We start from the raw sequence: 26,249 nt of genomic DNA, 5'->3' as shown, positions 1-26,249 counted from the left end.
GGAGTCTTCTTGACCAGTCCCCAGCACTCAAGACAGGATTAAGTATTATCTAGACCATCCCTGACATGTGTTTGGAGATTTTTAAGAGCAGATTAGACAATGATGGAGACTCCACAATCCCCCCTATGCAATTTATTCCAGTACTTAACTACCCTGACAGGAAGTTTTTCCTAATGTCCAACTTAAACCTTCCTTGCTGCAATTTAAGACATACTGAATGTGCTCTGAACGCTTTGTACCCTAGGTAGTCAGAAAGATACGTGGTTGTGCCCACTTCCCAATCTCCTATGCAAGGGGAAACAGTTGGTGGGTAAGTGGCCCTAACAGATATTGTTTTGCAGGAATGGAAATCAATTTGGACAACATCAAAACAAGCAAGGATGGGTTACACAGAGAAGCAGTAAAGTTCTAATTTGAAAATGACAAAAAGACATAAGAGCTGTTAAGTAGCCTGGCTCCTTTATGTTGCTCTTGACTCTTTTTAGCCTCTTTGCATCTTGGTTGGTAGGGACATAACACTGTCTTTTAGAATTTCTACTGCATTTTGTAGAAAACAAAAAAAAGATGCACTGCAAATCCAAAATAAGATTTAAGATTAGCACTCCATGGTCTGAGACAGACTACTGTGCTGGAAACTGGAAGATCTGGTGACATTTGATAGGGATTTTATTTGTTTGTTTCTTGAACCTCAAAATTTAGGAAAAAACCTGTAATTAGTAAAATGTTTATGGAAATTTTGGGGTGCTGTTAGAAGAATTTAAAATGAAAAAGGAAGGTCAGATTAAACCTGCAGACCCATTATAGTAATGGTGATAGCGATATACATTAGGACTTAGTTGGCATATTGCCATTTCAACTTACTTATAAAACTCCATCTTTTTACTACAATGAAATGCATGATGAATTATTGCAATCGATGGTGACTGAAATTCCCTAGTAAAAGCATTTACAGCTATTACATAAATCTAATAAGACTGGATATCCAATTTTCTTGCACTTGTTTTGAAAATGTCAGCATTATTCCTCAGTGTTTATGTAAAGAAACTTGAGTGTAAACCAAGAACCTTCGCATTAAACTATATTTGTTGATTTTTATTTTATTTTCTAATGTACACATATTATAAGAAAAAAGCCTTCTTGGAACTCATCAGGAGGATTTTAGTTGAATTAGATTTTTTTAAATGTTATAATTACCTGTTTCATGAGCTATAGTGGATCAATTCCTGAGTGAGTCATATGTGAGTCATTAGATACAGGAGGCTTACTCTGAAGCAAAAAGTAGGTTATTGACGATTTTCTTTCATTTCAATTTGTTTCTTTAAAGTACCTCAGGACATTGAGATAATGTCAGATGTTTCTAAGTCTGACTTCCTATGACTGGAACCATTTACGCTTTTCTTAGATGTCTTTTGTTGTTCTGCTTAACCAGTGGATCTATGAAAACAATATGTGCCTGTGCATATGATAGATGTGCCCAACATTTAAGACATTTTGGAACGCCACTGGAGCCTCCATAAGGAAGGTAAGCTGTCAACTGTCAGGTAGCCCCTTAGTATTTTTATTAAAGGGTCCTGAAAACTCTGAGTTTTATAAAAGCCATAAAGAACTGATTTCTCATCTCCTAGCTGCAGCTAGAATAAACATAGCAAGGTGGTAGAAGAGGAATGACTCCCGTAAAACTGGTTATCAAGAAGTGTGGGAAATTCTGGTACAAGAAAAATGAAATCAAGTCATAGTTCTACATGGGAGAAGGAAAAATGATAACTACTTAAAACTATAATTACCGGTGGAACTTTTTGGTGTCTGCTAGAAGAGGGTCACTGCCCACCACCAAGAAAAAACGGTTACCTACCTTTTGTAACTGTTGTTCTTCGAGATGTGTTGCTCACGTCCATTCCATTCTCAAGTGTGTGTGTGTCCATGTGCAGTCATTGGAGATTTTTGCCTTAACGGTATCTGTAGGGTACCCTCTGGAGTGCTACACTCATGCATCGGTATATTAGGTGTCGCCGGCCCTACGCTCTCTCAGTTCCCAAACCAATGCTGGCAAGGCCAAGCTATCAGGGTAGTCAGGGTAGTCTTCGCCTTGTCTTGTTTGATCTTCATGAGGACTCTGTGCGTGGGAAGGCATACATCGGAGCCACCGACTACAGGAACAAAATATCGTCCAACAGGGAGCCCCTGTCAATCCCCCGAAAAATCAAGCAGAACACATGGCACTCCCAAGGTGGACTTGTTCGTCTCTCATCAGAGCATGGAGTTCCCCACCTTTGGAAGATCACACTGACCACCTCCTTTTGGAGCAAGAGAAGAGAAGGTCCTGCTGAGGCGATCTGCTAACACATTCCTGGTCCCGGCAAGGTGCACAGCCACCAAATGAATGGCATGCTGCGCACAGAAGTCCCAAACGTAGAGACCTTCTTGGCAAATGGCCGATGACCTGGCTCTGCCCTGCTTGTTGATGTAATACATCGCAGCAGTATTGTCCATCAGGACCTGTACCACTTTGCTCTCCAGGTGGGGCAGGAAAACCTGGCAGACCAAGCAAACTGCTTTGAGTTCCCTGACACCCATGTGGAGGGACTGATCTTCCCGTGACCAGTGGCCTTGAGTGCTGAACTTGCCCAGGTGGGCTCCCTAGCCCAGGTCCGAGGCACTGGAAACCAGAGTCAGCTATGGGAATGGGGCCGCAAAGGGAACTCCCTCCAACTCTGCTCTGGGGTCCAACCACCAATTCAGGAACAACCGTATATGACCCGGCACCATGACTACCCGGTCTAGACCATGTCTGATGGGGATGTAGACCAACACCAACCACGCCTGCATTGGACAGCGATGGAGCCGAGCACGACGGACCGTGTATGTACATGCTACCATGTGGCCTAACAATCTTAGCAGGTGCGAGTCGTGGTGAGTAGATGGTCCTTCACATGGGACATCAGGTCCAACATTGCCTGGAAACGGGCCTCCAGAAGGAAGGCTCTATCTTGTGTGATGTTGAGGACTGCCCCTATGAACTCTCTCGGTTGTACCAGCCTTAAGACTGATTTCTTTTCATTTATCAACAGGCCCAGGCCATGGCAGGTGGAACATAACAGATCGAGACTCCTTTGTACCAGTTTCCAAGACTTGCCCTTGATAAGCCAATCATCGAGATACAGGTAGACCTGGACACCTCAGTTAAGCGGCCATTGGTGCTATACATTTTGTGAACACTCTTGGGGCTAACAAGAGTCCAAAGGGCAGTGACATGAATTGGAAATGGTGGCGGCCCACTATAAAATGGAGGAACCGCCTGTGCCCTTGCTAGATGGACATATGAAAATAAGCGTCCTTCAAAGTCGAGGGCAGTGTACCAGTCTCCCAAATCAAGGCAGGGGATGATGGAGGCCGGTGAGACCATGTGAAACTTCAACTTCTTGAGAGATCTGTTGAAGTACTGCAGGTCCAGGATGGGCCTCTGGCACCCTTTTGCTTTCAGGATTAGGAAGTAACAGGGAGCAGAACCCTTTTCTTCTCATTTCCTGAAGAACCTCCTCCACTGCCTCCAGCTGGAGGAGGTTCTCAATCTCTTGAATGAGGAGTTGCTCGTGAGAAGGGTCCCTGAAGAAGGACGTCAAAAGGGGAGGCATCGAGAATTGTAGGATGTAGCCCAGAAATAATTTCTGGCACCCAGAGGTCCAAGGTCATGTGTGACCAGGCCGAATGTTAGGGGCATAGGTAGTTGAGGAAAGCATGAGGCAAATCCGGGAAGTTGACTGGGGTGTTGTTCTTGAGCACACCCTCAAAATGAGTGCTTCTGTCCCCCCATGATGCTTCACCAGGTTGGGTTGTGCAGGTGAGCGAGAGGAGGAAGGGCAGTGAAGACTAAAACTTGTGTCTCTATCCCTTCTCCTTGCAGACCCCTGTCAAGGCTGCCAAGGCCTTAGAGGTGGGGGCGGCCAGAACTGCTTCCTCACCGACTGTTGTGTATGAAGATCCAGTGAGTGGAGGGTGGCCTGAGTGTCCTTTAGTCCATACAGCCTCACATCCATTTGCTGTGAAAAGAGTCCATTCCCATCAAATGGGAAGTCCTGGATGGAGAACTGCATCTTCTGGGACAGGCCCATGGTTTGAAACCAGGAACCACACCTCATGACCACTGCCAATTCAACCACCCTGCCAGCCACATCCCATGCCATTTGAGGGAGCATCTTGCTACAGCTGTACCCTCCTCAACTAGGGCCCTGAATTCTTGGGCCAAGTCCTGTGGCAAGGACTCCTTGAATTTATGGAGAGAGTCCCATAAGTTAAAGTTATATCTCCCCAAAAGAATGTGGTGGTTTGCCATCCTGAACTGAAGGTTGGCTGTTGAATACATTTTCCTTCCAAAAAGGTCCAGGGTCTTGGCCTCCTTATTTTGGGGGTTAGAACTTGTTTGCCCCGTCTGTCTCTCTCATTGGCCGCAGAGATGACCAGCCAGCCTACAGGCGGGTGAGCATACAAGTATTTGAAATCCTTAGCTGGGACAAAATACTTCTTTTCAGCCCTCTTGGAGGTGTGTAGGATGGAAGACGGGATTTGCCAGAGGACTCTGGCTATTTTCAAGACTCCACTGTGCACCAGAGTAGCATGACATGTGGTTGAGTAGATGCCAAGAGCACATTAAACAAAGTGTCTGACTGTTCCACCATCTCCTCCACCTCCAGGCTCAAGTTCGTGGCCACCCTTTGAAGCAAGGCCTGGTGCTTGTTAAAGTCGGCCGGGAGGCTGACATGACAGGGCCCCGCAAACCCCTCATCTGGGGTAGAGGAGCAAGTGCTCACACCAAAACCTCCTTCCCCACGGGAGATGATGCCCCTACTGTAAATAATCTATTTACAAGACACTAAGAGCTCGAAGAAAGAAGAGAACCGCTAATCACTTGCTAGGCAAGGGAAAAAGGCACTCTGACCAACCGCCACGGGCAGTAAGAAGCAAATGAGAGGGCATAGGGCTGACAGTGCCTAATATACTGATGCATGAGCGCGGCACTGCAGAGGGTGCCACACCCAACCCTACGAATACTGCTAAGGCAAAAATCTCTGACGACCATGCATGTGAGCGTGCACACATCCTAGAATGGAACTGACATGAGCAAGCACTTGAAGAACTACTTTTGAATATTTAGGGAGAAACTCCTTCAAACAATAGTCAAAATTAAACTCAAAATTAAGATATTGAAGCACAGAAAACAGGAGTATAAAGGAGAAAAAATTAATAGAGAGTTTTGACAGGACAACATAATAAACAAGTTTCATAACTAAAATGTAAGAAAAACAGAAGTTTGGACTCAAATATGAGATAATGAAAGACTAACCAACATTACCAACTGACAAGACAGAGGAGGAAGACGAAGAGTAGAAAAGCTTCAGCCACAATAGGTAATCAATATCACAAAGCTGAAGAAAGTAGCACATCCCATCAACGCAGCTTTAGGGATTTCTATAGGCCAATTTATAATCATGTATTTGTGTATATACTAAGTTTATCTCTATTTTAGTTGTAAAACTAGCTTTATAAGATTTTTTTACATAGGAATGGCTTTGTTAATAAACAAATTAAAGTAAAAAAGAAAACCCTAAATACCATAATCTGTTTATGGGGAAGACTTCAAAATGACAAGCCTGCCACAGAAATATCTCCTGGCACTATAGGTGAACAAATCTCTTGCTTAAGCTAAAAACCGATCATCATACAGATACTGAAGGTGTACTGAGTTGGGGAGGGGGGCACTGACTTTCATCTAAATCATCAGGTGTTGGTCACCGCCGGCCAGTCTTATTAGACTTGATGAACTTATGATCTTACTAGTATGACAAAACTTATGGTTCAGTGTAATTTCAAAGCAAAAAGTAATGATATTTAAAGACCACTGAAACTGTTAATAATAAACCCTCTTATATTCAAAATATTTTTTCACACTATTTATTACTTCTACTATATAAAGATGTGGAGCAGACATTTTGTCAGATACTAGACAAATATGTCCTTGAGAATATTTTGCAGCCAAATTTCTAAAGGTGGTGTATTGCTTCCCTTTCTGTATTCCTCAACAGCAGATAAAATCAAAATTTACAGGAGAGTAGAAACTTTTTTTTCCCTCTGCAGTACAGTCCAGCAACACACCTGCCTATGTAAGGCAGATGACTTGTGAGTGTAAAGATAATGTAATATTCTTCCCTAAAGGTCATGAAAAGATGATTGGATCTTCTGCAAAAACAGGTCAACTGGAGGACAATTTATCAGTCTGGATTTGCAGCATACCTGATCACACAAATATCTGTTAATTTTGGCTTCTCTGAAATACAGAGTAAAAAAAAATTCAATGTTTACCATTGCAAATGAAAAATGATTCAGAGCTACACAAAATAGTGGAAAGTGAAACAGAAATAGTTTAAAACTGTCAAATTATTTGACAACATTAGAATAATTTAAAACTCAAATATCATTAAATAGTAAAACCTACTCTATAGTAGTGAATTGTTGCCTGCTTATATCCTTGGAAGTATCAGCACAGGAATGTCAGATAACCACTAATTTAATCTGCCCCATATGCCCTGTTTGGGCCTGATTCTTTCAATTATACTTTGCTTTAAAAATCAAATGAGTGTCCCCAGAATTATATTAGTCTAACTCAGTCCAGATTCTGGCCCTCTTCCGTGTGTAGCTATATTCAGCTGTCCCTTCATGCCTCCTGTGCAAATAGGAGGAGGGGGCATTGCTGAGCAAATTATGCTCCAGCAAACTTTTGACTGTTGTATGGTTCCTTGTCATAATGCTTTACCACAAAGTCTGGCAGAGAAAATCCAAAGCAGATGGGAAGGAGGATGGGTAGTGGCGCACACACAGGGATATACATCTCGAAGAACTCCAGTTATTGCACAAGATAAATAACCTCTCCTTCTTTGAGTAGTGTCCCTATGGGAATTCTATTTTAGGTGACTCCTGAGCAGTATCCTCATAAGGAGGACTGAGTCCAATACTGAAAAGAGATCAGCATTGCCAACAGAAACATCTGATCTAGAGGCATGAACCACAGCATGGTTAGGAAAAAGTATATACTGAAGCTGAAATCTGCAGAGCTGCAACTTAAACAACTGGAACAATCTTGAGTAATGCCAGAGAAGTAGATTGTGACCTTGTGAAATGGGCTAACCATCTAGAAGGTGGATACTGAATATCGGCAGAATAATAACTAAATAATACATCCAGAGATCAATTCTGAGTCACTGGGTGGAGACTGTAGAGCTCTTGGATCTGTTTGCAACTGAAAGTCTGGGAGAGGCGTTCAGAGAGCCTTCTATCTGGACAGAACCACACCGAACACCTTCCTGATGTCCAAAGTATAGAAGGCAGATTCCTGCCTCATCTGTCGTGGTTTCAGGAAAAAAACTGAAAGGTGAATGATCTATTTAATTCAGAAGACACTTTAGGCAGAAACCTGGGATGTTGTCACAACAGTATATTTTCCTTAAAGGACACTATAGAAGCAGGACATGCATCTGATGAAGTGAGTACAGGTCTGTCGCATCTTACGCGCATTTAACATGCGCAATTTCAGCTTTACGCGGTCGGCAAAAACAAAAAACAAAAAAAATAACAATTTTAATACTGTAACTGTAGTGCGGGCAATTCTGCCCGCCATTCAACTCAATGTAATTTTGACTATATGCGGTTTTCGCTTTACACGCTAACTGCAGAACAGAACCCCCGCGTAAGATGAGACTCACCTGTATTCACCCACAAAAGCGTAGGCTCCAATACATCTGTTAGTCTATAAGGTGCCACAGGACTCTTTGTTGCTTTTTGTAAAAGCAGGGTCTGTCATTGAAGGCCCAAGTGCTCTGTGCCTCTGGGCAGATGTGATGACCATCAAGAAAGCTGTCTTCATGAATAGGTGGAGCAGTGATCATGGAGCATTGGCTGAAAGGGGTGTTTCATAAGGCAAGTAAAAACAAAATTCAAGTTCCATACCAGGATAAGTTCCCTAGTCTGTCAAAAAAGATTCATCAGTCCTCTAAGGAATTTTGACATTGTTGGATAAGCAAACAACACAAACTTTCCACAGCTGAGTGAAAAGCTGTTACAGCCACCAACTGAGCCTTGACAGAACTCATAGCAAGACCTGATCTTTTAATTTCAACAGGTAGTTTCAGGATGATGGAAAGAAAAGAGTGAACAGGAGAGACTAATCAACAGGTACACCAGTGGTGAAATCTCTTCCATTTCTGAAGTTAAGTATTTCATGTAGATGTCTCTTTTCTATTTAAAAGTACCTCTGTTGAGCAAAAGGTGTCTATCCCCAAGAACAGTCAAGGAATCATGCCTGGAGTCACAGAACTTTGAGGTTGGTGTGAAGAATATGATCAGCATTGTAAGATAACAGATGCCAACTGACAAAGTCTCAGTGGTGGACAAGAAGCAAGTCAAATAAGATAAGGATACCAAACCTGTCTCAGCCAAGTCAGTGTAATTAAAAATGACTTTGGCCCTTTCCTGTTCGATCTTATTCAATACCTTCAAAAATAAAGTTGAAATAAGGAAGGCACCCCCTAGTGATTAAGGTCTCATCCCCCTCTAGAGCAAAGTTCCTTGAAATTTGTGTTGGCGGAGGTTGAAAAGAGGTTCAACTTCCGGAAATCCATAATCAGAAATATGATGTTGAGGACTCATAAATCAAACTCTCATTTGTTATTTTGGGAGAAGAACCTGCTGAAGTCGTCAGCTATGGTGTTCTATACACCCAGGAGGTAAGAAGCTGACTATCAGGTGACTAGCTGGCTGGCTATGCAGAGAGTTTTATTGCTTCAGCACAAAGTTCTGCCCTGATGATTGATGTAGAATATGCAGGGCAAATAGTAGGTCATAATCTTGATGGATATGGCTCTGATCAGAGGAAGGAAGTGAATGCAAGCATTTCTCATTGCTCAAAGTTCTAAAAGATTGATGTGAAGATGCTCTTGGGACAACCATTTGCCCTGTATTGTGTATGACCCTAGATATGTTTCCCATCCCAAGAGGGATGTGTCTGATCTTATAATGATAGTAAGAGGAGCTTGAGCAAAAGGGAATCCAGCACAGACCCTCTGGTCCTTCCATTAATTGAGTGTTTACAAAATGCAGCTGGTTACAGACACCTGTTTGCCCAGGCTGTGATTGTTCAGTATATATACATACACTGTCCTGGGCCATCCTTGAAGGCGTCAGAGATGTAAGCTTGAACCTTTGTAAACCAACACTCCAGATATCACATGCCCCAGTAGTTGAAGACAATTCCTTACTGAGGTTTGAGAGCTGAGTTGAATCTTTGAGATGAGATTCTTTAGGGTGAGAAATTTGTCAATCGGTAGGTAAGCCCTGCCCATCACCACATCCAAAGAAGCCCCTATGAAATCCATCCGCTGTGCTGATGTCAAAGCGGACTTCAGGATTTAGTTGAAGTGTGTGTGCTCGCTACCTGCACGGATGCCGGAAGTTTTTCCCTCACTGGTATCCATAGGGGACCAGCTCCGACACCCTTTTGTTCAAGCTCCTCTTACCATCATAATAAGATCAGACACATCCCTCTTAGGCTTTGACACCAGTACAGTGGATAGACTTCATAGGGCTTCTTTGGATGTGGTGATAGGCAGGGCTTACCTACCAACTGACAGATTTCTTACCCTAAAGAATCTTTCAAGGTCTTTCAGGAACCTGATTGTCATCTCATGCAAGAATACTGATCTGCCTTGGATGCAGGGATAGAAGACTGATATGGCCACCAGGTGCACCTTGATCAAAGAGAAGGCCAGGCCCTGGTGCTTTAAGTAAAACACATAATCCAGAATGGACTGAAGAGACGACTGGGTCAGATTGATATTCTGCTCCAACTCCCAGCAGGAAGTGCTTCCACTTTGCCAGGTATGTCACTTTCATGGAGGGCTTTCTACTTTCCAAAAGAACCCGCTGGACCTGACTAGAGTAAGCATAGCATGGAATGGACACCTAGCATGGAATGGACATGACTAAGCATTCGAAGAAATATTTTTGCCACCTTCCCCAATTTATCTTTTTATAATCTCTCTCTCTCTCTCTCTCGCACACACACTTGAATTTCATCTTAAAATTTCTTTTTACCTTTCCTTTCCACCTATATGGTTAGGTGCAGTTTTGTTACCCATATTTCATTTTTTTAAAAACTTCTTGAGAAGCAGGAACATCACAAATCCTCTAAGTAGTATTCCGTCCCAATTTAGATATCAACACATATACAACCATAGGAAAAATGAAGAATGAAGCAAGAAAACAAATCTCTACCTGCAATAAGGTCACCTCCTGGTCCATGCCATTGGAATACTGGATCTATCAGCTCTGAATTTCGTAGCCGATTTGTTACACACAGAATACGTGGACTGTTGTGATTCAACTTGACATAAATTTTGACTGAAAATACAACATATGGTAATTAGCAAGTTTCTTAGATAACAAATTGTCTGTATAGTCAAGTAAGCCAGTAACCACAATTTAAAAATATATGTTTGAAGAATGACCCCAAAATATTGGGATTGGTCCTCTTATCTCCATCATCAGAAGTGAAATGTTAAAGACATTCTTTTTCTGTCCTATGTGAAATCAAATGAAAAGCGTTGAAGATTTGTTCCAGTTCTATTTCATATTCTTCTCTAACATCTAAGTCTCTTCTGCCTGACTTAATTTAATCTAGTTCTCTAAAATAAACAGTGCACCCCCCTAGTGCCCACCAATGACCCTTTTGGAGGAACAGAACATGTTTGCACATCCATCCAATAGGTTCTCACTTGTGGGGTTCTGCAGAGTTTTATTTTGTCTCCCCTAAAGTTCAATCTGTACATAAAGTCAATGTGGGGGGGACAGAGAGTTAGCTTAGAGTCTGGGTAATTTTGCCATTAGTATTCTAATAGGCTCTTGCAGGTTCTAGCTGGCCTGTGAAAGTATGGATTGGGGGCCTTCTTTGCGTCCTTTCAAAAATGTATGTAGAACCATCCATAATTTTAGCAGTAAGAGTCTAAACTCAGGAGAAGATTGGTGTATAGCAAGTACCCAAAATCCTACAAAAAAACCTTGAGAAGCTGGTTTCCTGACCTTATGTGGCATGGAATATAAACTTTGTTGTGTGTGCTGAATGAGTACTTCTGTTTCACAAAAAATAAAGATTTAGTTAAGGTATTAAGGCTTGACGTATGTTACAATGAAATCCAGCTAACTCCAAAACACAGTATTACACTTTGTTTACCAAAATTCTATACCTTTTAACCTTTTACCAAATGTTAGGCTGGGAAATTAACAATTAAAGGATCCAGCTAGTTCTCCAGTGCCATATAATTCTTCCATTACTCACTACCTCCCACTTGGCTTACATTACTCACCCAATCTTAAAAGTAATCCTCTAAAATTTGCAAAAGAAAATACAGTCATAGGTCAAAACACAAATTATAGGGAGAATATAAAATCCCATTTCCAATCCAAAGGCACAGGTCTGCATCTGAAGGAGAAAGTCACAATTGTTGTGGGGAAAAAAGCACATTGGCCAAAGAAGGCTAGATTCTAGGATCAATTGAAGGTCACGAAGTACCTCTAAACTACAAATGTCATTAAGGAAGGACGGGCACACCTGCTTCTCAATGGGAACAGGATCCATCCCCATCACACTCCAGATCCTTCCCCACAAAACATATTTCTTTCTTATTTGGATAAAGTATTAGCCAACTCACTCTTATGCAAACCCCTATCTCAGCCAACCAGAAAGGAAGCAACCACACTGCACCATCTGGATCTGCTAAAAAGGGGATATGGGAGTTGCTTGCTATTAGCATACTAATGGCAAAATAGTGAGCATAGTCCCCATAATTATTATTTTAACCACCACTAAAAACTAAGGTTTATTATTCCATTTATGAATACCTGGAAATGTGGTTGATCCTACTATTTTCAAATCATTATGGTTTGGATTTGCAATTCCTGAGAATCTCCCTGAAGACTGAACTGTCAAAATATAAAAATTAAAATAAGAATTTAAAATGTATCTGGAAAAGCGAACAGTGAATTATAGGCTGATTTCTAAGCTTTAATAGATGTGTTCTCCTATTATTTGTAGTGGGATAGCACCATTAATACTAGGTGTGGATATAATAATTTTATACAAAAGTACCTCCCATTAAGTAAAATGACTAAGGCACAGATTCATAAAAGTATCCCTATTCTGCACTGCACTAAAGCACATGCTTAACTTTAAGCACAGTCTTAAATATTACACAAGTGTGTAAGTCCTGTCCAGAATACGGATAGATTTAAACATGTGCCTTCTAGAATAGGTCCCTTAATCTGTGTACTGACCATTAATAAAACAAGCTTAACCATATTCATTTTATTACAGTAATCTCATAATTAGAACAATCTGAAATAAAATGTATACATTCCAAATTTAACCATTTTCTATGTATAAGAATCCTGTACACCAAACAGCAACACATAAGAATCAAAGCCTGCTCACCTTACAGCAAACTCCCCTTGACTTCTCCAAACAGTAACTTGAATAAATTACTGATCTATATTAAGGCACAACGTAACAGCGTGTATATTATACCCCGCAACTTCGGTTCCTCATCCCAGGCCCCCATTTCTTCAGCTCTATGTCCCAATCTTCCCACCACCCCCAGATCCTTTTCCTACCACTCTTGGGAACCAGCATGGGGACCACTGAGAGCACAGGAGACCCAGTCTCACTGCTCTCAGTTCCTGTTCCTGGCACCAGGATACAGGGCCGGCTCCAGAGCCCAGCGGGGCAAGCACCCGCCTGGGGCGGCCCTTTCCCGGGGGGGCGGCAGCCTGGGCCGGCGGACCTGCCGCAGTCATGCCTGCGGGAGGTCCACTGGAGCCCCGGGAGCAGCGGACCTCCCGCAGGCATGACTGCGGAGGGGACGCTGGTCCCGCGGCTCGGCTGGACCTCCCGCAGGCATGACTGCGGCAGCTCAACCGGAGCCGCCAGACCAGCGAACCGCCCGCAGCTGCGGGAGGTCCAGCTGAGCCGCGCGACCAGCGGACCCTCCGCAGTCATGCCCGCGGGAGGTCCGCTGCTCCCGCGGCTCGGGGACGCCTCCCGGGCATGACTGCTTGGGGCGGCCAAATTTGTAGAGCCGCCCCTGCCAGGATAAGCCCTTAATAGTCAGGAGGAGTAACTGCAGGGAAAGCCTTGCTCTGCTTGTTCATTCCTGATCTGGAGCACGCTCAGTATAATTTTCGAAGTATTGTCAAACATGTTAACTGAGATTCTCTGGGGTCCATAATTTGGCCAAATTTTGTCCAGTTTTCATGGAGATGATCAAGAGTATCCCTGACACAAGGACTATACCCCATGATAAATCTCGAGTCCCTGCTCCAGAGAATGGGGCACTAGAGCATCTCAACTTAACAGTTTTAAGAATTTTTAACAGAGGCAAAACAATGTATTTTTTTCACTATCTTGTTCTAAGAAATGGTTGAGCTATTTTTGCTAAAATTTTCTAAAACAATTCAAGCTAAGGTAGGCATCCGGCATGGAAAATTACAGCCCAACAGTTAAAGATTGGCAAATTTATAAGGAACTGAAAACAGCATCTTATAGTGGAAAATTTTGGGCAATTATAACAATAGGGATCGCTACCTACCTACACTGCCTTTAATATACATACATGGCTTTTTTTTTTGGCAGTAACCACACAATTATAGTGAAGGCATTTTTAGTGTTTGTGGCCACAGATTAGATTAAAGACAGGATTTTCTCATGTTTTCACATTCATGGTGACACTACAGGGCAGAATTAAGGATGTTTGAATGCCTTAATATTGTATTTCCATACCTTAACGTGTTTGAAGATCTCTTAAGTATAAGTTTAACTCTCAATTTTCCAAGTTTGTAATGCTTGGTTTGGGGATAAATTACAACAGCACTAGTTGGTTTTTTTTTAATTACTAATTATTGTTACATACTCTCAGTCTTTCTCCCATTTTACCAATATTTTATCTTGGAATTTCCTTGGTTTATTTTAAAAAGTTAAAAGCTAATGATACATGAACACTCAATAAGAAACCCAATGAAAATGCTACCATGTGCTATTTCTAGTTATTTTAAAAAAAAAGAGCATGTACTGTCAACTTTAAATCTTATTTTAATATTTGAGAGCAGATCCACTCATACATCAGAGCAGCACAAAGCAGCCAACCCATTTAAACTGGGTTTACAGCAAGTTTGCATCACTGAATGGCACAGAACAGCTGAAGTGTACTGGTTAATCTGGCTATTATCGTGCAATTGACTTACTGGTTATGGGGCAGTACTGTATTAATGAGGCTGACGCTATGTGAGGGGGGTGAAGGGTGCCCCATACCTGAATCCCTGTGTCTCCACTTCAAAGGTTCCCACTGTATTTGTATGTCAGAACCCCCAGCAGAGTTGCCTCGATGTGCAGTGGAGCTGTGGCAGCAGTACCTTGAGGAGTTTTCAAATAGTGATGCCAAAGCTAGCATGTGGTCTTGGAACTTTTAAAGAGCAGTGACAGTTGGATCAAAGTAATCTGCCAATAAGAATTCATGGCACATGACCCCAGTCTATCCCATACCACCGACTCCTTACAATCAAAATAACCATTGCATGCAAATTAGCTGTAGAAGGATGGTGATGGTGTGAGATACTTCTGATGTAACAATGGCCCATTTAAGAGTTACCTGAACTGTTGACCTGACCCCATATGCTCTGGAGATATTTAAGAGTAGGTTGGATAAATGTCTATCAGGGATGGTCTAGACAGTATTTGGTCCTGCCAGGAGGACTCGATGACCTCTCGAGGTCCCTTCCAGCCCTAGAATCTATGAATCTATAAGGCAGTGGCTGATATGCTGTATTGTATTTATACATATGAAGGTTGAATACATGGATTTAAGTGCAAAATAGAACTCAATCTTAATTATGGAGTTGCAACTGGTGACAGCATAATATCTAGATAGAGATGTGTTACAAAACAAGCAGCTCTTACAACTACTGAGTGAGCTACAATTTAGAATCTACTACATTTTGTATGTTTAAATACTCAAACATAAGGTTGCAACCATTGCATTAAATTTAATTGAGTCCTTATAGTAAACCAATGCGTTCTTAACTCTGAATTTCCCCCTTAGAATTAGAATCAGACTTTTAAAGTTATTTTAACCTGTGTTTGCTGCATATTCAAGCAGATATAAAGCAAGTAGGGCTGTCGATTAATCAGTTAACTCACACGATTAACTAAAAAAATTTAACTGCAAACAAAAAATTAATCACAATTAATCACACTGTTAAACAATAGAATATCAATTGAAATTTATTAAATATTTTGGATGTTTTTCTACATTTTCAAGTATATTGCTTTCTATTACAACACAGAATACAAAGTGTACGGTACTTTGTACTTTTTATTGTAGTTTTTTACTACAAATATTTGCACTGTAAAAATGATAAACAAAAGAAATAGTATTTCAATTCACCTCATATATGTAGTGCAATCTCTATTGTGAAAGTGTAACTTACAAATATAGATTTTTTTGTTATGTAATTGCACTCAAAAACAAAACAATGTAAAACTTTAGAGCCTACAAGTCCACTCAGTCCTACTACTTATTCAGTCAATCGCTAAAACAAACAAGTTTGTTTACATTTACAGGAGATACTGCTGCCTGCTTCTTATTTACAATGTCACCTGAAAGTGAGAACAGGCATTGCATGGCACTTTTGTAGCCGGCATTGCAAAGCATATACGTGCCAGATATGCTAAACATTACTATGTCCCTTCATGCTTCGGCCGCCATTCCAGAGGTCATACTTCCATGCTGGTGATGTTCATTAAAAAATATAGTGTGTTAATTAAATTTGTGACTGAACTTCTTCGGCGATAATTTTATGTCTCCTGTTCTGTTTTACCCGCATTCTGCCATATATTTCATGTTATAGCAGTCTTGGTTGATGACCCAGCACATTTAATTTTCGAACACTGTCACTGCAGATTTGACATAACACAAAGAAGGTACCAATGTGAGATTTCTAAAAACAGCTACAGCACTCAACCCAAGGTTTAAGAATCTGAAGTGCCTTCCAAAATCTGAGAGGGGTGAGGTGTGGAGCATGCTTTCAGAAGTCTTAAAAGAGCAACACTCCGATGCAAAAACTACAGAACCCAAACCACCAAAAAAGAAAATCAACCTTCTGCTGGTGGCATCTGACTCAGACAATGAAAATGAACATGCATCAGTCCGCTCTGCTTTTGATAGTTATTGAGCAGAACCCATCATCAGCATGGACACATGTATTCTGGAATGGTAGTTGAAGCATGAAGGAACATATAAATCTTTAGCGCATCTGGCATGTAACCGGCGTCACAAGATATTTACAACAGTGCCATGCAGACACCTGTTCTCACTTTCAGGTGACATTGTAAACAAGAAGCAGGTAGCATTATCTCCTGCAACTGTAACCAAACTTGTTTGTCTGAGCGATTGGCTGAAGTAGAACCGAAGGGACTTGTAGGCTCTAAACTTTGACATTGTTTTATTTTTTAATGCAATTTTTTTTGTACAGAATTCTACTTTTATAAGTTCAACTTTCATGATAAAGAGATTGCACTACAGTACTTATATTAGGTGAATTGACATATACTATTTGTTTTGGTTTTTACGGTGCAAATATTTGTAATAAAAGATAAATATAAAGTGAGCACTGTACACTTTGTATTCGGTGTTGTAATTGAAATCAATATATTTGAAAATGTATAACACATCCAAAATATTTAAATAAATGGTATTCTATTATTGTTTAACAGTGCAATTAATCGTGCGATTGTTTTAATCGCGCAATTAATCACATTTAATTTTTTTAATTGCTTGACAGCCCTAAAAGCAAGTTTTAGAAACAATAAGGTTTGATAGAAATATAAAACTTCTGAAGGAAAGACAAAAAAAATGAAGTTAGTCATTCTAGTACAAGTCAGAGAAGCCTTTCTATTGTACACCTGCTGGAGTCAGAAATAAGCGAGGGTCCATGGTGAACATCCATTGTTTGGAAACAACATATACTTACATCAGTGTAGGGTTATGTATATAATTTTAAATTCAGCAGATTACTTAGAAACTTGTAAGAGAAGCTATATAAATTAAGAAATAAGAATACTTAACACAATTTAGAAGTTTAGCAAAAATACTGAAAATTTGAATACATCATTAATATAAATATTAATACAATTTTATCAAAATTATCCAAAGTAATTATAGTTTGGGCACAAATAATTTGCTGCTAAGAACAATCAGTTGAACTAATCATACAATTTTTTTTTAATTTTTTTTTGCAGTGTTGATCCCAAGAAGAGAGACATAAAATGAGTGAGATAACATCTTTTACTGGACAAACTTCCATCAACGGAGAAGTTGTTCCAATAGAAAATATTACCTCACCCATCTTCTGTATCTCATAATATTTTAAGAAGACATTGTACAATGCAACATTTGACAGTACAGATTAACAACATGTACCAGTTCATTCTCCTATAGTCTCAAAGTAAAAGCAATGATGAATAAATTGATTACTCTGTAGGAAGACAGACAGATGTGGAATGTACTTGTCTGGGACATAGGAGATTTGGGTACAATTCCCAGCTCTACCATAGGTTTCCTGATAATGGGCAAATAACTTCATCTCTGTCCCTCAGATCTCCATCTGTAGAATATGGCTAATAATACTTCACCACATAAGGTTGCTGTGAAGATAAATACTTGGGAGGAACTCAGATCTTGCCATGATGGGAGTCAGATAAGTATGTGAGATATCTTCTTTCAACAAATCTGTCTGTATGTGTCATCTCAGAAGGTAAGCACAAGCACAACTCTCCATAGAGATATGTTCAGGCAGTAGAAAGCAACAATCTGTCTCCTTTTGGAATCTGTCATTCAAAAATGCAGTCATAGCCATCACAGAGTAGCCATTCCTGATGAACTTCTGTGATTAAGAGTTTCATTAATTTTGCAATAGTTCTTTATATTTTGTCACTTTCACACTTTGCTTGAAAGAGTCACCAATACATTTCCCTTCTCTCAAAAAGACATCCTGAAGGATTTCAGACTTTTTACACCACTGTTAACTTTAGGTCTCTTAGAATACTGTTGCACATATATAAGAGCTGAATTCAATCTTCTCCTTAAAACATGGACCTCCAAAGAACAGAGGACCAGATTCTCAGATAATGTAAATAAGAACAAGTGCCTTGACTTCAATGGAGCTATGCTAGTTTACATAAATTCATAATCTGACCCAAGTACTACACTGATTTTTCTGAACTCCTTTTGCCTATACTATATAATGCATAATTTGGCTGGGACAGATTAAGAACATTTTATGGACTGACATGGGTTAATTTATAGGCCACGACTAAACTTTTTAATGTTGATTTAGGTAGAGCAGTAGAATATAAAGTAGGAATGGATAAATCCAGGGTTTTTATTTGTTTTTTTTTCTTTCCTCTTCAATAGCAGGTCTGGATCTAAATACCACAATATCTTGGCATCACTGGGCTAACTTGCACAACAGGACGAACATAAAAAATTATAAGGAGCTAAAAACAGGATTATAACTGAAACACTCAGGCAAACTTCACTATAGCAAGGGCCCTATCAAATTTACGGCTATGAAAAATGTGTTATGAACTGTGAAATCTGGTCTTTTATATACTTTTACCCTATGCTATACAGATTTCACAGGGGAAACCAGCATTTCTCAAACTGGAGGTCCCGACCCAAAGCGGGGGGGGGGGTCGCAAGATTATTGGGGGTGGGACGGGGTTTCGTGGTATTGCCACCCTTACTTCTGTGCTGCCTACAGAGCTGGATGGCCGGAGAGTGGCAGGTGCTGGCCAGGTACCAGATCTGAAGGCAGAGCAGCGCAAAAGTAAGGATGGCATGATATGGTATTGCCATTCTTACTTCTGCACTGCTGCTGGAGTCACCACCGCTCTCTGGCCACCCAGCCATGAAGGTAGCACTGCTGCCAGCAGCAGTTCAGAAGTAAGGGGTAGCAATACCACGACCTCCCCCTACATAATCTTACAACCCACGCCCACAAACTGCTTTTGGGTCAGGACCCTCTACAGTTACAACACTGTGAAATTTCAGATTTAAATATCTAAAATCATGAAATTTATAATTTTTAAAATCATATGACCATGAAATTGACCAAAATGGACTGTGAATTGGTAGGGCCTTAACTACAGTGAATACTCCTAATATAATTACACATACACGCATTTTTCTTTAAGCAAGCTCTATGGGCAAGTTAGAGATTAGTTCCAATACCACAATAATACCATACTAGCAATAGGGAAAGCTACTAGCAGAGCAGTATCTTGGAGGTAATCAATTTCTCTTTTGTTTGCTTTCTATGGTTGTATGAGAACATTATCCAAAAAGTTTTCACTTTTAATTTTCAATGCTGACTAATTTATTAACTTGATATTCAAACTTATTGATACACTGACAATTGTTCACAGAACTCTACTGAAAGAGCTTCTTAACAATGCTTAAAATTACAATATATATTTTTTTCCAAGGATTCCTCTTTGTCCCTGTCAGAACTCAGAAAACGAACATACACACACAAAAAATCATCTTAGATCTATATCTCCAAGCACCACCTTTGCCGGTCTGGACAAACAAGAGATTGGAACCAAACTAGAGTCCTTCATATGATAGTGCAAAGCAAAATAATACAACAATCCCAGAGTGAAAGAAAAGTCTCACATATTTGTGTAAAGCCACTAGAACTCATTTAGATGTTTCATTGCATATGTGCAGCTAAAAAGATGGAAAATGACAACCTGAAAACAGATGTATAATATTGATAGGGGGATTTTCTTGCTGTACTTGACAGATACAATCCTGGGGAGAATATTTTACATTAATATCTTATGCCCAAAGATGGAGCTCTTGAACCACTAATATAAAAAAAAATTGAAAAAAGTAGAAGTTATGCACTGGTGTATCCCAGGGTGTATAACACAAAGATTCTAGAATTATTATCTGATTCTCCCTCAGAACAGGAGATAATTTAGACCAGGGGTGAGCAAACATTTTGGCCCAACGGCCATATCTGGGAATAAAAATTGTATGGCGGCCCATGAATGTTCACAAAATTGGGGTTGGGGTGTCAGGGGGGTGGGGGCTCTGGTTGGGGGTACAGGCTCCAGGGTGGGGCTGAATTAAGGAGTTCAGGGTGCATGAGGGGCTCCAGGCTGGGGAGCGGAATGGGGGTGAGAGCTCTGGCTAGGGTTGTGGGTTCTTGGCTGAGGATGAGGAATTTGGGGTGTAGGAGGGTGCTCTGGGCTGGGACCAAGGGGTATGGAGGGCGGGATGGGGATCAGGCAGGGGCAGGAGTGCGGGAAGGGGTGCAGGCTCTGGCTGGGGGTGCAGGGTCTGGGGTGGGGCTAGGGATGAGGGGTTGGGGTGCAGGAGGATGCTCAGGCTGGGATCGAGGGGTTCGGAGGGCAGGAGGGGGATCAGCGCTGGGACAGAGGGTTGTGGCATGGGGAGGGGCTTAGGGGTGCAGGCTCCGAGCTGTGCCTACCTCAAAGGACTTCCGGAAGCAGCGGCATGTCCCTTCTCCGGCTCCTACATGGAGGTGCGGCCAGGTGGTTCTGCATGCTGCCCCATCTGCAGGCATCACTCCTGCAGCTCCCATTGGCTGCGGTTCCCGGCCTGGTGGAGAGGCGGGGGTGGCACTTGGGGCGGGGACAGCGTGGAAAGCAGAACCCCCTGGCTGCCCCTACGCAGGAGCCGGAGGGGGGCCATGCCGCTGCATCCGGGAGCCACAAAGAGCACCGGAGCACTGCAGTGAGTCAAGCCCCAGACCCCGCTCCCCAGCAGGCGTTCAAGGGCCATTTTAAAATGGCTGGCAGGCTGTAGTTCGCCCACCCCTGATTCAGACCCTCAAGAGCCAGGCTGAGCCTGTCCCAGATTTTGAAAACATGTCTTAGCTTTTGTTCCTTCAGTTGTTTGCAGGTGCAGCTTAGTCATTTTGATGTCTAAGTCCTAACTTCATACATTGCATAATTTTTACTACATTTGAACCACATTTGTCTAAGTCATTCTTCTCCAGCTTTTTTCAGATTTCCTATTTTATTTGAATTCCTTTTCCCTCCTCCTGATCTCCATTAGCCCAAATGCCCTTACTGCAATAGTCTGGAGCACAGAGTCCTCTTCTCACTCTCACTTTCAATTGGATTAATTAAAATTGGATAGGTTGAATAATTCAAGTTAACTTTAGTCACAGAAAGCGAAAAACAAAAGTATAATGAGAGCCACCAAGTACTGTAGAAAGGACAACAAAGTTTACTGTGGAAAAGTCATGGAAGCAATTTTAAATTTGCCTTTTTTAAAAAACAAGCTTTGAGCATCCCCAACCCAATCCAGCTTCTGAACTTTACAGGAAATGCAGAAGCTTTTAAGTTTTACCCATCCTAAGAAAGTGAACTGAGAGTTCTGAAACAGCTCCTAGGACAGCTTTCAAAGCAGTTTGCCTTGTAATATCTGTGGAATGCCACTACTACACTAGAAACCGCACAGGGCCTGATTTTCCACTGTCTTATACTGTACTGTACCCAGTGATGAGCTGCCAAAATCTTAACAACGGGTTCCCTATAAAAAGTTCTGATTTAAGGGATGTGCGACAGCATGTATTTTTTGTACCAATAGGGTTACCATACGTCCATATTTTCCCAGGAGGTGATTAAGAACCGAAAAGCCTGACATGTCCAGGAAAATACAGATGTATTTTAACCCTACCTAAAGTTCTTTTTTAAAAAGATGGGGCTGAACTAGAAATGAGCTCCGTTTCACATGTGTGGGTGGTGATCAGGGACAGTCTCAATTTTTGGGTCTTTTTCTTATATAGGCTCCTATTACCCCTCACCCCCGTCCCGATTTTTCACACTTGCTGTCTGGTCACTCTAGGGTGTGCACATGTGTGGGTCCCAGCTGCTCCCTGCCCCCCCCTCATTAAAGCAGGTGTGCAGGGTTACTGCCCTGGGAACTGCAGGGCACCAGTGGATGTGGGGCTGGCTGCAGATAGGGGCGTGGGGCAGGGCTAGCTGGAGGCAGGGAGTGACACGGGCTGGCTGTGGGCAGGTGATGCAGACGGGCGGGCTGCGGGCGGCTGTGGGCAGGGGGTGGCTGCGGGCGGCTGTGGGCAGAGGCTGGCTGCAGGCAGGGGGTGGCTGTGGCAGGGGCTGCAGGCAGAGGCTGGCTGCGGGCAGAGGGTGGCTGTGGCAAGGGCTGGCTGCGGGCAGAGGGCGGCTGTGGGCAGAGGCTGGCTGCGGGCAGGGGGTGGGGCAGAGGGCGGCTGTGGGCAGGGGCTGGCTGCGGGTGGCTATGGGCAGGGGCTGGCTGGGGGCAGGGCTGGCTGCGGGCAGGGGGGTGGCTGGGGGCAGGGGCTGGCTGGGGGCAGGGGGTGGCTGGGCCTGGCTGGGGCTGGCTGGGGGCAGGGGCTGGCTGGGGCTGGCTGGGGGCAGGCGCTGGCTGGGGGCAGGGGCAGGGGCTGGCTGGGGGCAGAGGGCGGCTGTGGCTGGCTGGGGGCACGGGGTGGGGCAGGGGCTGGCTGCGGGGTGGCTGGGGGCAGGGGGTGGCTGCGGGCAGGGAAGGTGGGGGAGGGGCGCAGACACTCACACGGGGGGGGGGGGGGGCTGGGAACAGCAGGAGGCAGCCGGGGACTCACCAGGCAGCAGGAGCCCCAGGGCCAGAGGTCCAAAGAGCAGGAGCAGCAACAGGGCCAGGAGGCAGCTCACATGGCTCTCGCAGCACAGCGCAGCGCCCCCCAGCGGCCGGGAGGAGGAATTACAGGCTTCCCAGGCAGAGCCCATCAAAGCTTCCCTCGCAGGGAAGCTAGTTAACAAGCGGTTCTAAAACCGCTTCTAAATTTAACAACGGGTTCGCGCGAACCGGTGCGAACCGGCTCCAGCTCACCCCTGACTGTACCGTACCATCTCTGACTTCCTCCTTCATGGGACCAGTCTGATCCAACATAACCCCCATCAGTAAGTTTTTGCAACCTGCATGGGACCATTGCAGCAGGTGGTGATCACTGAGGTGCTGGGGGCTCACTGGCTATGCAAAGGGGAATCCACACCACCTGAATTCACTGGTGAAAAACAGGGGAAATTCTCAGGAGAGCAAATCCAACAGCACTGTGACTGCTTTGTGCCTCCAAAGCAAGACCAAGGATCTATCACAGTAAGTACAATATGGATAAAATACTAGCAGTCTGCTTTGGAAGCATTTTAAACCCACTCTGTACTCACTTTAAACAGGTGTAAATACTACACAACATGAAAGGCAGTGGGGAATCAGGCTCAGTTTCCCTGGTATTTTTCTGTAGGGGACAAATTCCAGCTCCTGACCAGAAGTGACAGATTGATTCCCCCAATATCTTATAGACCAGGCCTATCTGTGTGGAGGCCCTGCAACTCCAAACTGGCTCCTCTATTCTTCTCCTGCCTCCAGACAGTATAGCTATGACTTCTCCTGACAGTTGCCATCCCTAGACTCTTACCTTGACATGGAGGAAACAATAATAAAAAACAGGCTATATAATGTATTTCTATGAACCCTATAAAATATTATTATTTTTGCAGTCTCAGAACAAAAACTAAAATCAAATAGCAAAATTAATCAACTTTAAAACAATTCATCAGAACATTACATTTGGTCTGAAACTTGTAGTGGCAAAAATAAAGTTTAAAGATGAGTTTTGAATAATTACACAATTTATTAACTAATAAAATATTATTATTAGAATGCTAAATTGGCATAGCTTCAGTTTATTTAGAAATGAAAGTTCCTTAAGGTGATGGAAAATGTTGGCATAAGACTATGGTAATTACTACAAAGTTTTCATTATGTTTTGAAATGATTCTGCAGAGATTTCTGCAGCAAAACTATAGCAGCTAGCTTACTTACTCTAATATTAAAGTATTTTCCCTATAATTTTTAGCAGTATAAGTATGAAAGTGCAGAGGAAGAGACTGAAATCCAGTTTCCATTCTGCTCTAATACAGTTTAATGATAATAAAAAGAATTCTTATACTTAAAATATTTATAGATTTTTTTTAAAATCTCTCTTTTGATTGTTACTCAACTACTAAAGCAGTTTGTATATTAGTTTGAAGTCTCTTCCATAGCACTGTAAGAAAGATAGTGTCACAAATGACATCACATTTCAGTGAGATGTACACCCGAGGAAGATAGCTCAAATATGCCAAGTGAAATTAAAAAAAAACAAAAAAAACAAATAGGAGACCTTGTGGCACCTTAGAGACAGGGCCGGTGCAACCTATTAGGCGACCTAGGCGGTCGCCTAGGACACTAGGATTTGGGGGGCGGCATTTTCTTCGGCAGCAACCACGGCGGCCGGATCTTCGGCCGCCCTGGTCGCCACCGGCATTTAGGCGGAGGGAGCTGGGGCAGGGGGGCACGGGGAGGACTGCCTGCAGCAAGTAAGAGGGGAGGGGCGGCACACAGGGGAACTTCCCGGCCCAGCTCACCCCTGCTCCGCCTCCTCCGCGAGCACGCCGTCACCGCTTCACTTCTCCCGCCTTCCAGGCTTGCGGCGCCTAAGCTGATTGGCGCCACAAGCCTAGGAGACAGGAGAAGTGAAGCAGCGATGGCATGCTCGGGGAGGAGGCGGAGCAGGGGTGAGCTGGGGCGCAGGGGGAGGTGCCTCATGGTGGAGGGGAGGGAGCTGCCGCAGGAGGGACACCTCAGGGCGGAGCTGCCCGGGGGGGGGCACCTCAGGGCGGGGACTCAGGGACGGGGGAGGGCGCACGGTGGAAGTTTCGCCAAGGGCGCAAAGCATCCTTGCACCGGCCCCGCTTAGAGACTAACATATTTATTTGGGCATAAGCGTTCGTGGGCTAAAATCCACTTCCCAAATAAATTTGTTAGTCTCTAAGGTGCCACAAGGACTCCTCGTTGTTTTTGCTGATACAGACTAACACGGCTACTCCTCTGAAACTGTAATTAAGACATTTTTAAGAAACATTTCACACTTCATTATGACAGGTGTGTCACATCTTTGGACTTTTTATACCGCTTGGACTGACTAAGATTTTTCTTTAATAAGAAATTATTATTTCCTTCAGGGAGGAGGGATAGCTCAGTGGTTTGAGCATTGGCCTGCTAAATCCAGTGCTGTGAATTCAATCCTTGAGGGGGCCACTTAGGGATTTGGGGCAAAAATCAGTATTTGGTCCTGCTAGTGAAGGCAGGGGGCTGGACTCGATGACCTTTCAGGGTCCCTTCCAGTTCTAGGAGATAGGTGTATCTCCAATGATAAATATATAAAAGGAACTGATAGTTATGCTTTTCAGTAAACTGAAGGCAAAAAAAGTCTTAAAGGCTCTTTGTCTTTATATCACTCTAAACTCAGTTTGCATCAGTGTCTCCCCACTGTAATAAATGGGGCTAATTATTTGCAATATTTTTATTATTAGCTATCATGTAATATTAAAAGTTACTGAATGGATTGCATTATTCTATTTTATTAAGTATGACTATCCAGGTACTAGTGTGTTATTTATTTATTTATTTGCAGGCGCCTTCCTGCAGCATTTAGGACCCAGGGACCAACACCTAGTCATTAACAGTAAATAATTAATATCACGCCTCCCCCTTCCCCTCTCGAGGCCTCTCCTCGCCCCTCCCCCCCGGCCCCCACCGCTGGGGGCGGGGGGAAGGTACCTGCGGGGGGTCTCTGAAGCAGGAGGAAGAGGAAGGTGACGCCGAGCGGCGGAAGGCGGAAGGCCGAGGAGGGCGAGGCCCCCACCCGCCGCCTCCTCCTACCCCGGCCCCGCCGGCGCGCAGCCCCGGGGGGCGAGTCCGCCATCCCTAAAGCCCCAGCGCCTGGCACCGCTCGGTCCTGTGCCTCGCGCGCGCGCCGGCCTAAAAGTTCGTTAGCCGGCGTGGAACCCCGGGAGCGTCACGCTGGCGCTCGAGGGGGAGGGGAAGGGGGCTGCGCAGAGACCCGACCGCGTGCGGAGCCCGCTCCTGCTCGTCATTTCCGCTCTGTCTCCTGCCGGGCTCGAGGCGCGGGAGGTTACTGTGAGGGCCTGGAGGCGTCCTCGCGTGCCGACGGGGGAGGCCGCCGAACTCCGTGACCTTCCATGAGCTAATGGGGCG

General features: G+C 43.4%; 1 protein-coding gene across 3 annotated transcripts in view; it reads right to left on the bottom strand.

The window, feature by feature from the left end:
* LOC123365356 (zona pellucida binding protein) overlaps positions 1-26,007 on the bottom strand; it is a 77,483-nt gene extending 51,476 nt beyond the window's left edge. For 2 of the 3 annotated variants that reach the window (XM_045008135.1, XM_045008137.1), the window contains exons 1-3: positions 25,812-26,007; positions 11,941-12,021; positions 10,318-10,443 (exon numbers count right to left, since the gene is read on the bottom strand). In XM_045008135.1, the coding sequence (XP_044864070.1) occupies positions 10,318-10,443; positions 11,941-12,021; positions 25,812-25,956 (352 nt within the window). In that variant the 5' untranslated portion in view covers positions 25,957-26,007. Of the gene's footprint in view, positions 1-10,317; positions 10,444-11,940; positions 12,022-14,401; positions 14,652-25,811 lie in introns of those variants that run through there. The other variant, XM_045008136.1, reaches the window with a different exon arrangement.
* Positions 26,008-26,249: the final 242 nt, after the last annotated feature.

Source organism: Mauremys mutica, chromosome 2, assembly GCF_020497125.1.
Source record: "Mauremys mutica isolate MM-2020 ecotype Southern chromosome 2, ASM2049712v1, whole genome shotgun sequence".
Taxonomy (NCBI): Eukaryota; Metazoa; Chordata; order Testudines; family Geoemydidae; genus Mauremys; species Mauremys mutica.
The sequence above is the reverse complement of the archived record's forward strand: the minus strand, read 5'-3'. Positions and strand labels throughout refer to the sequence as shown.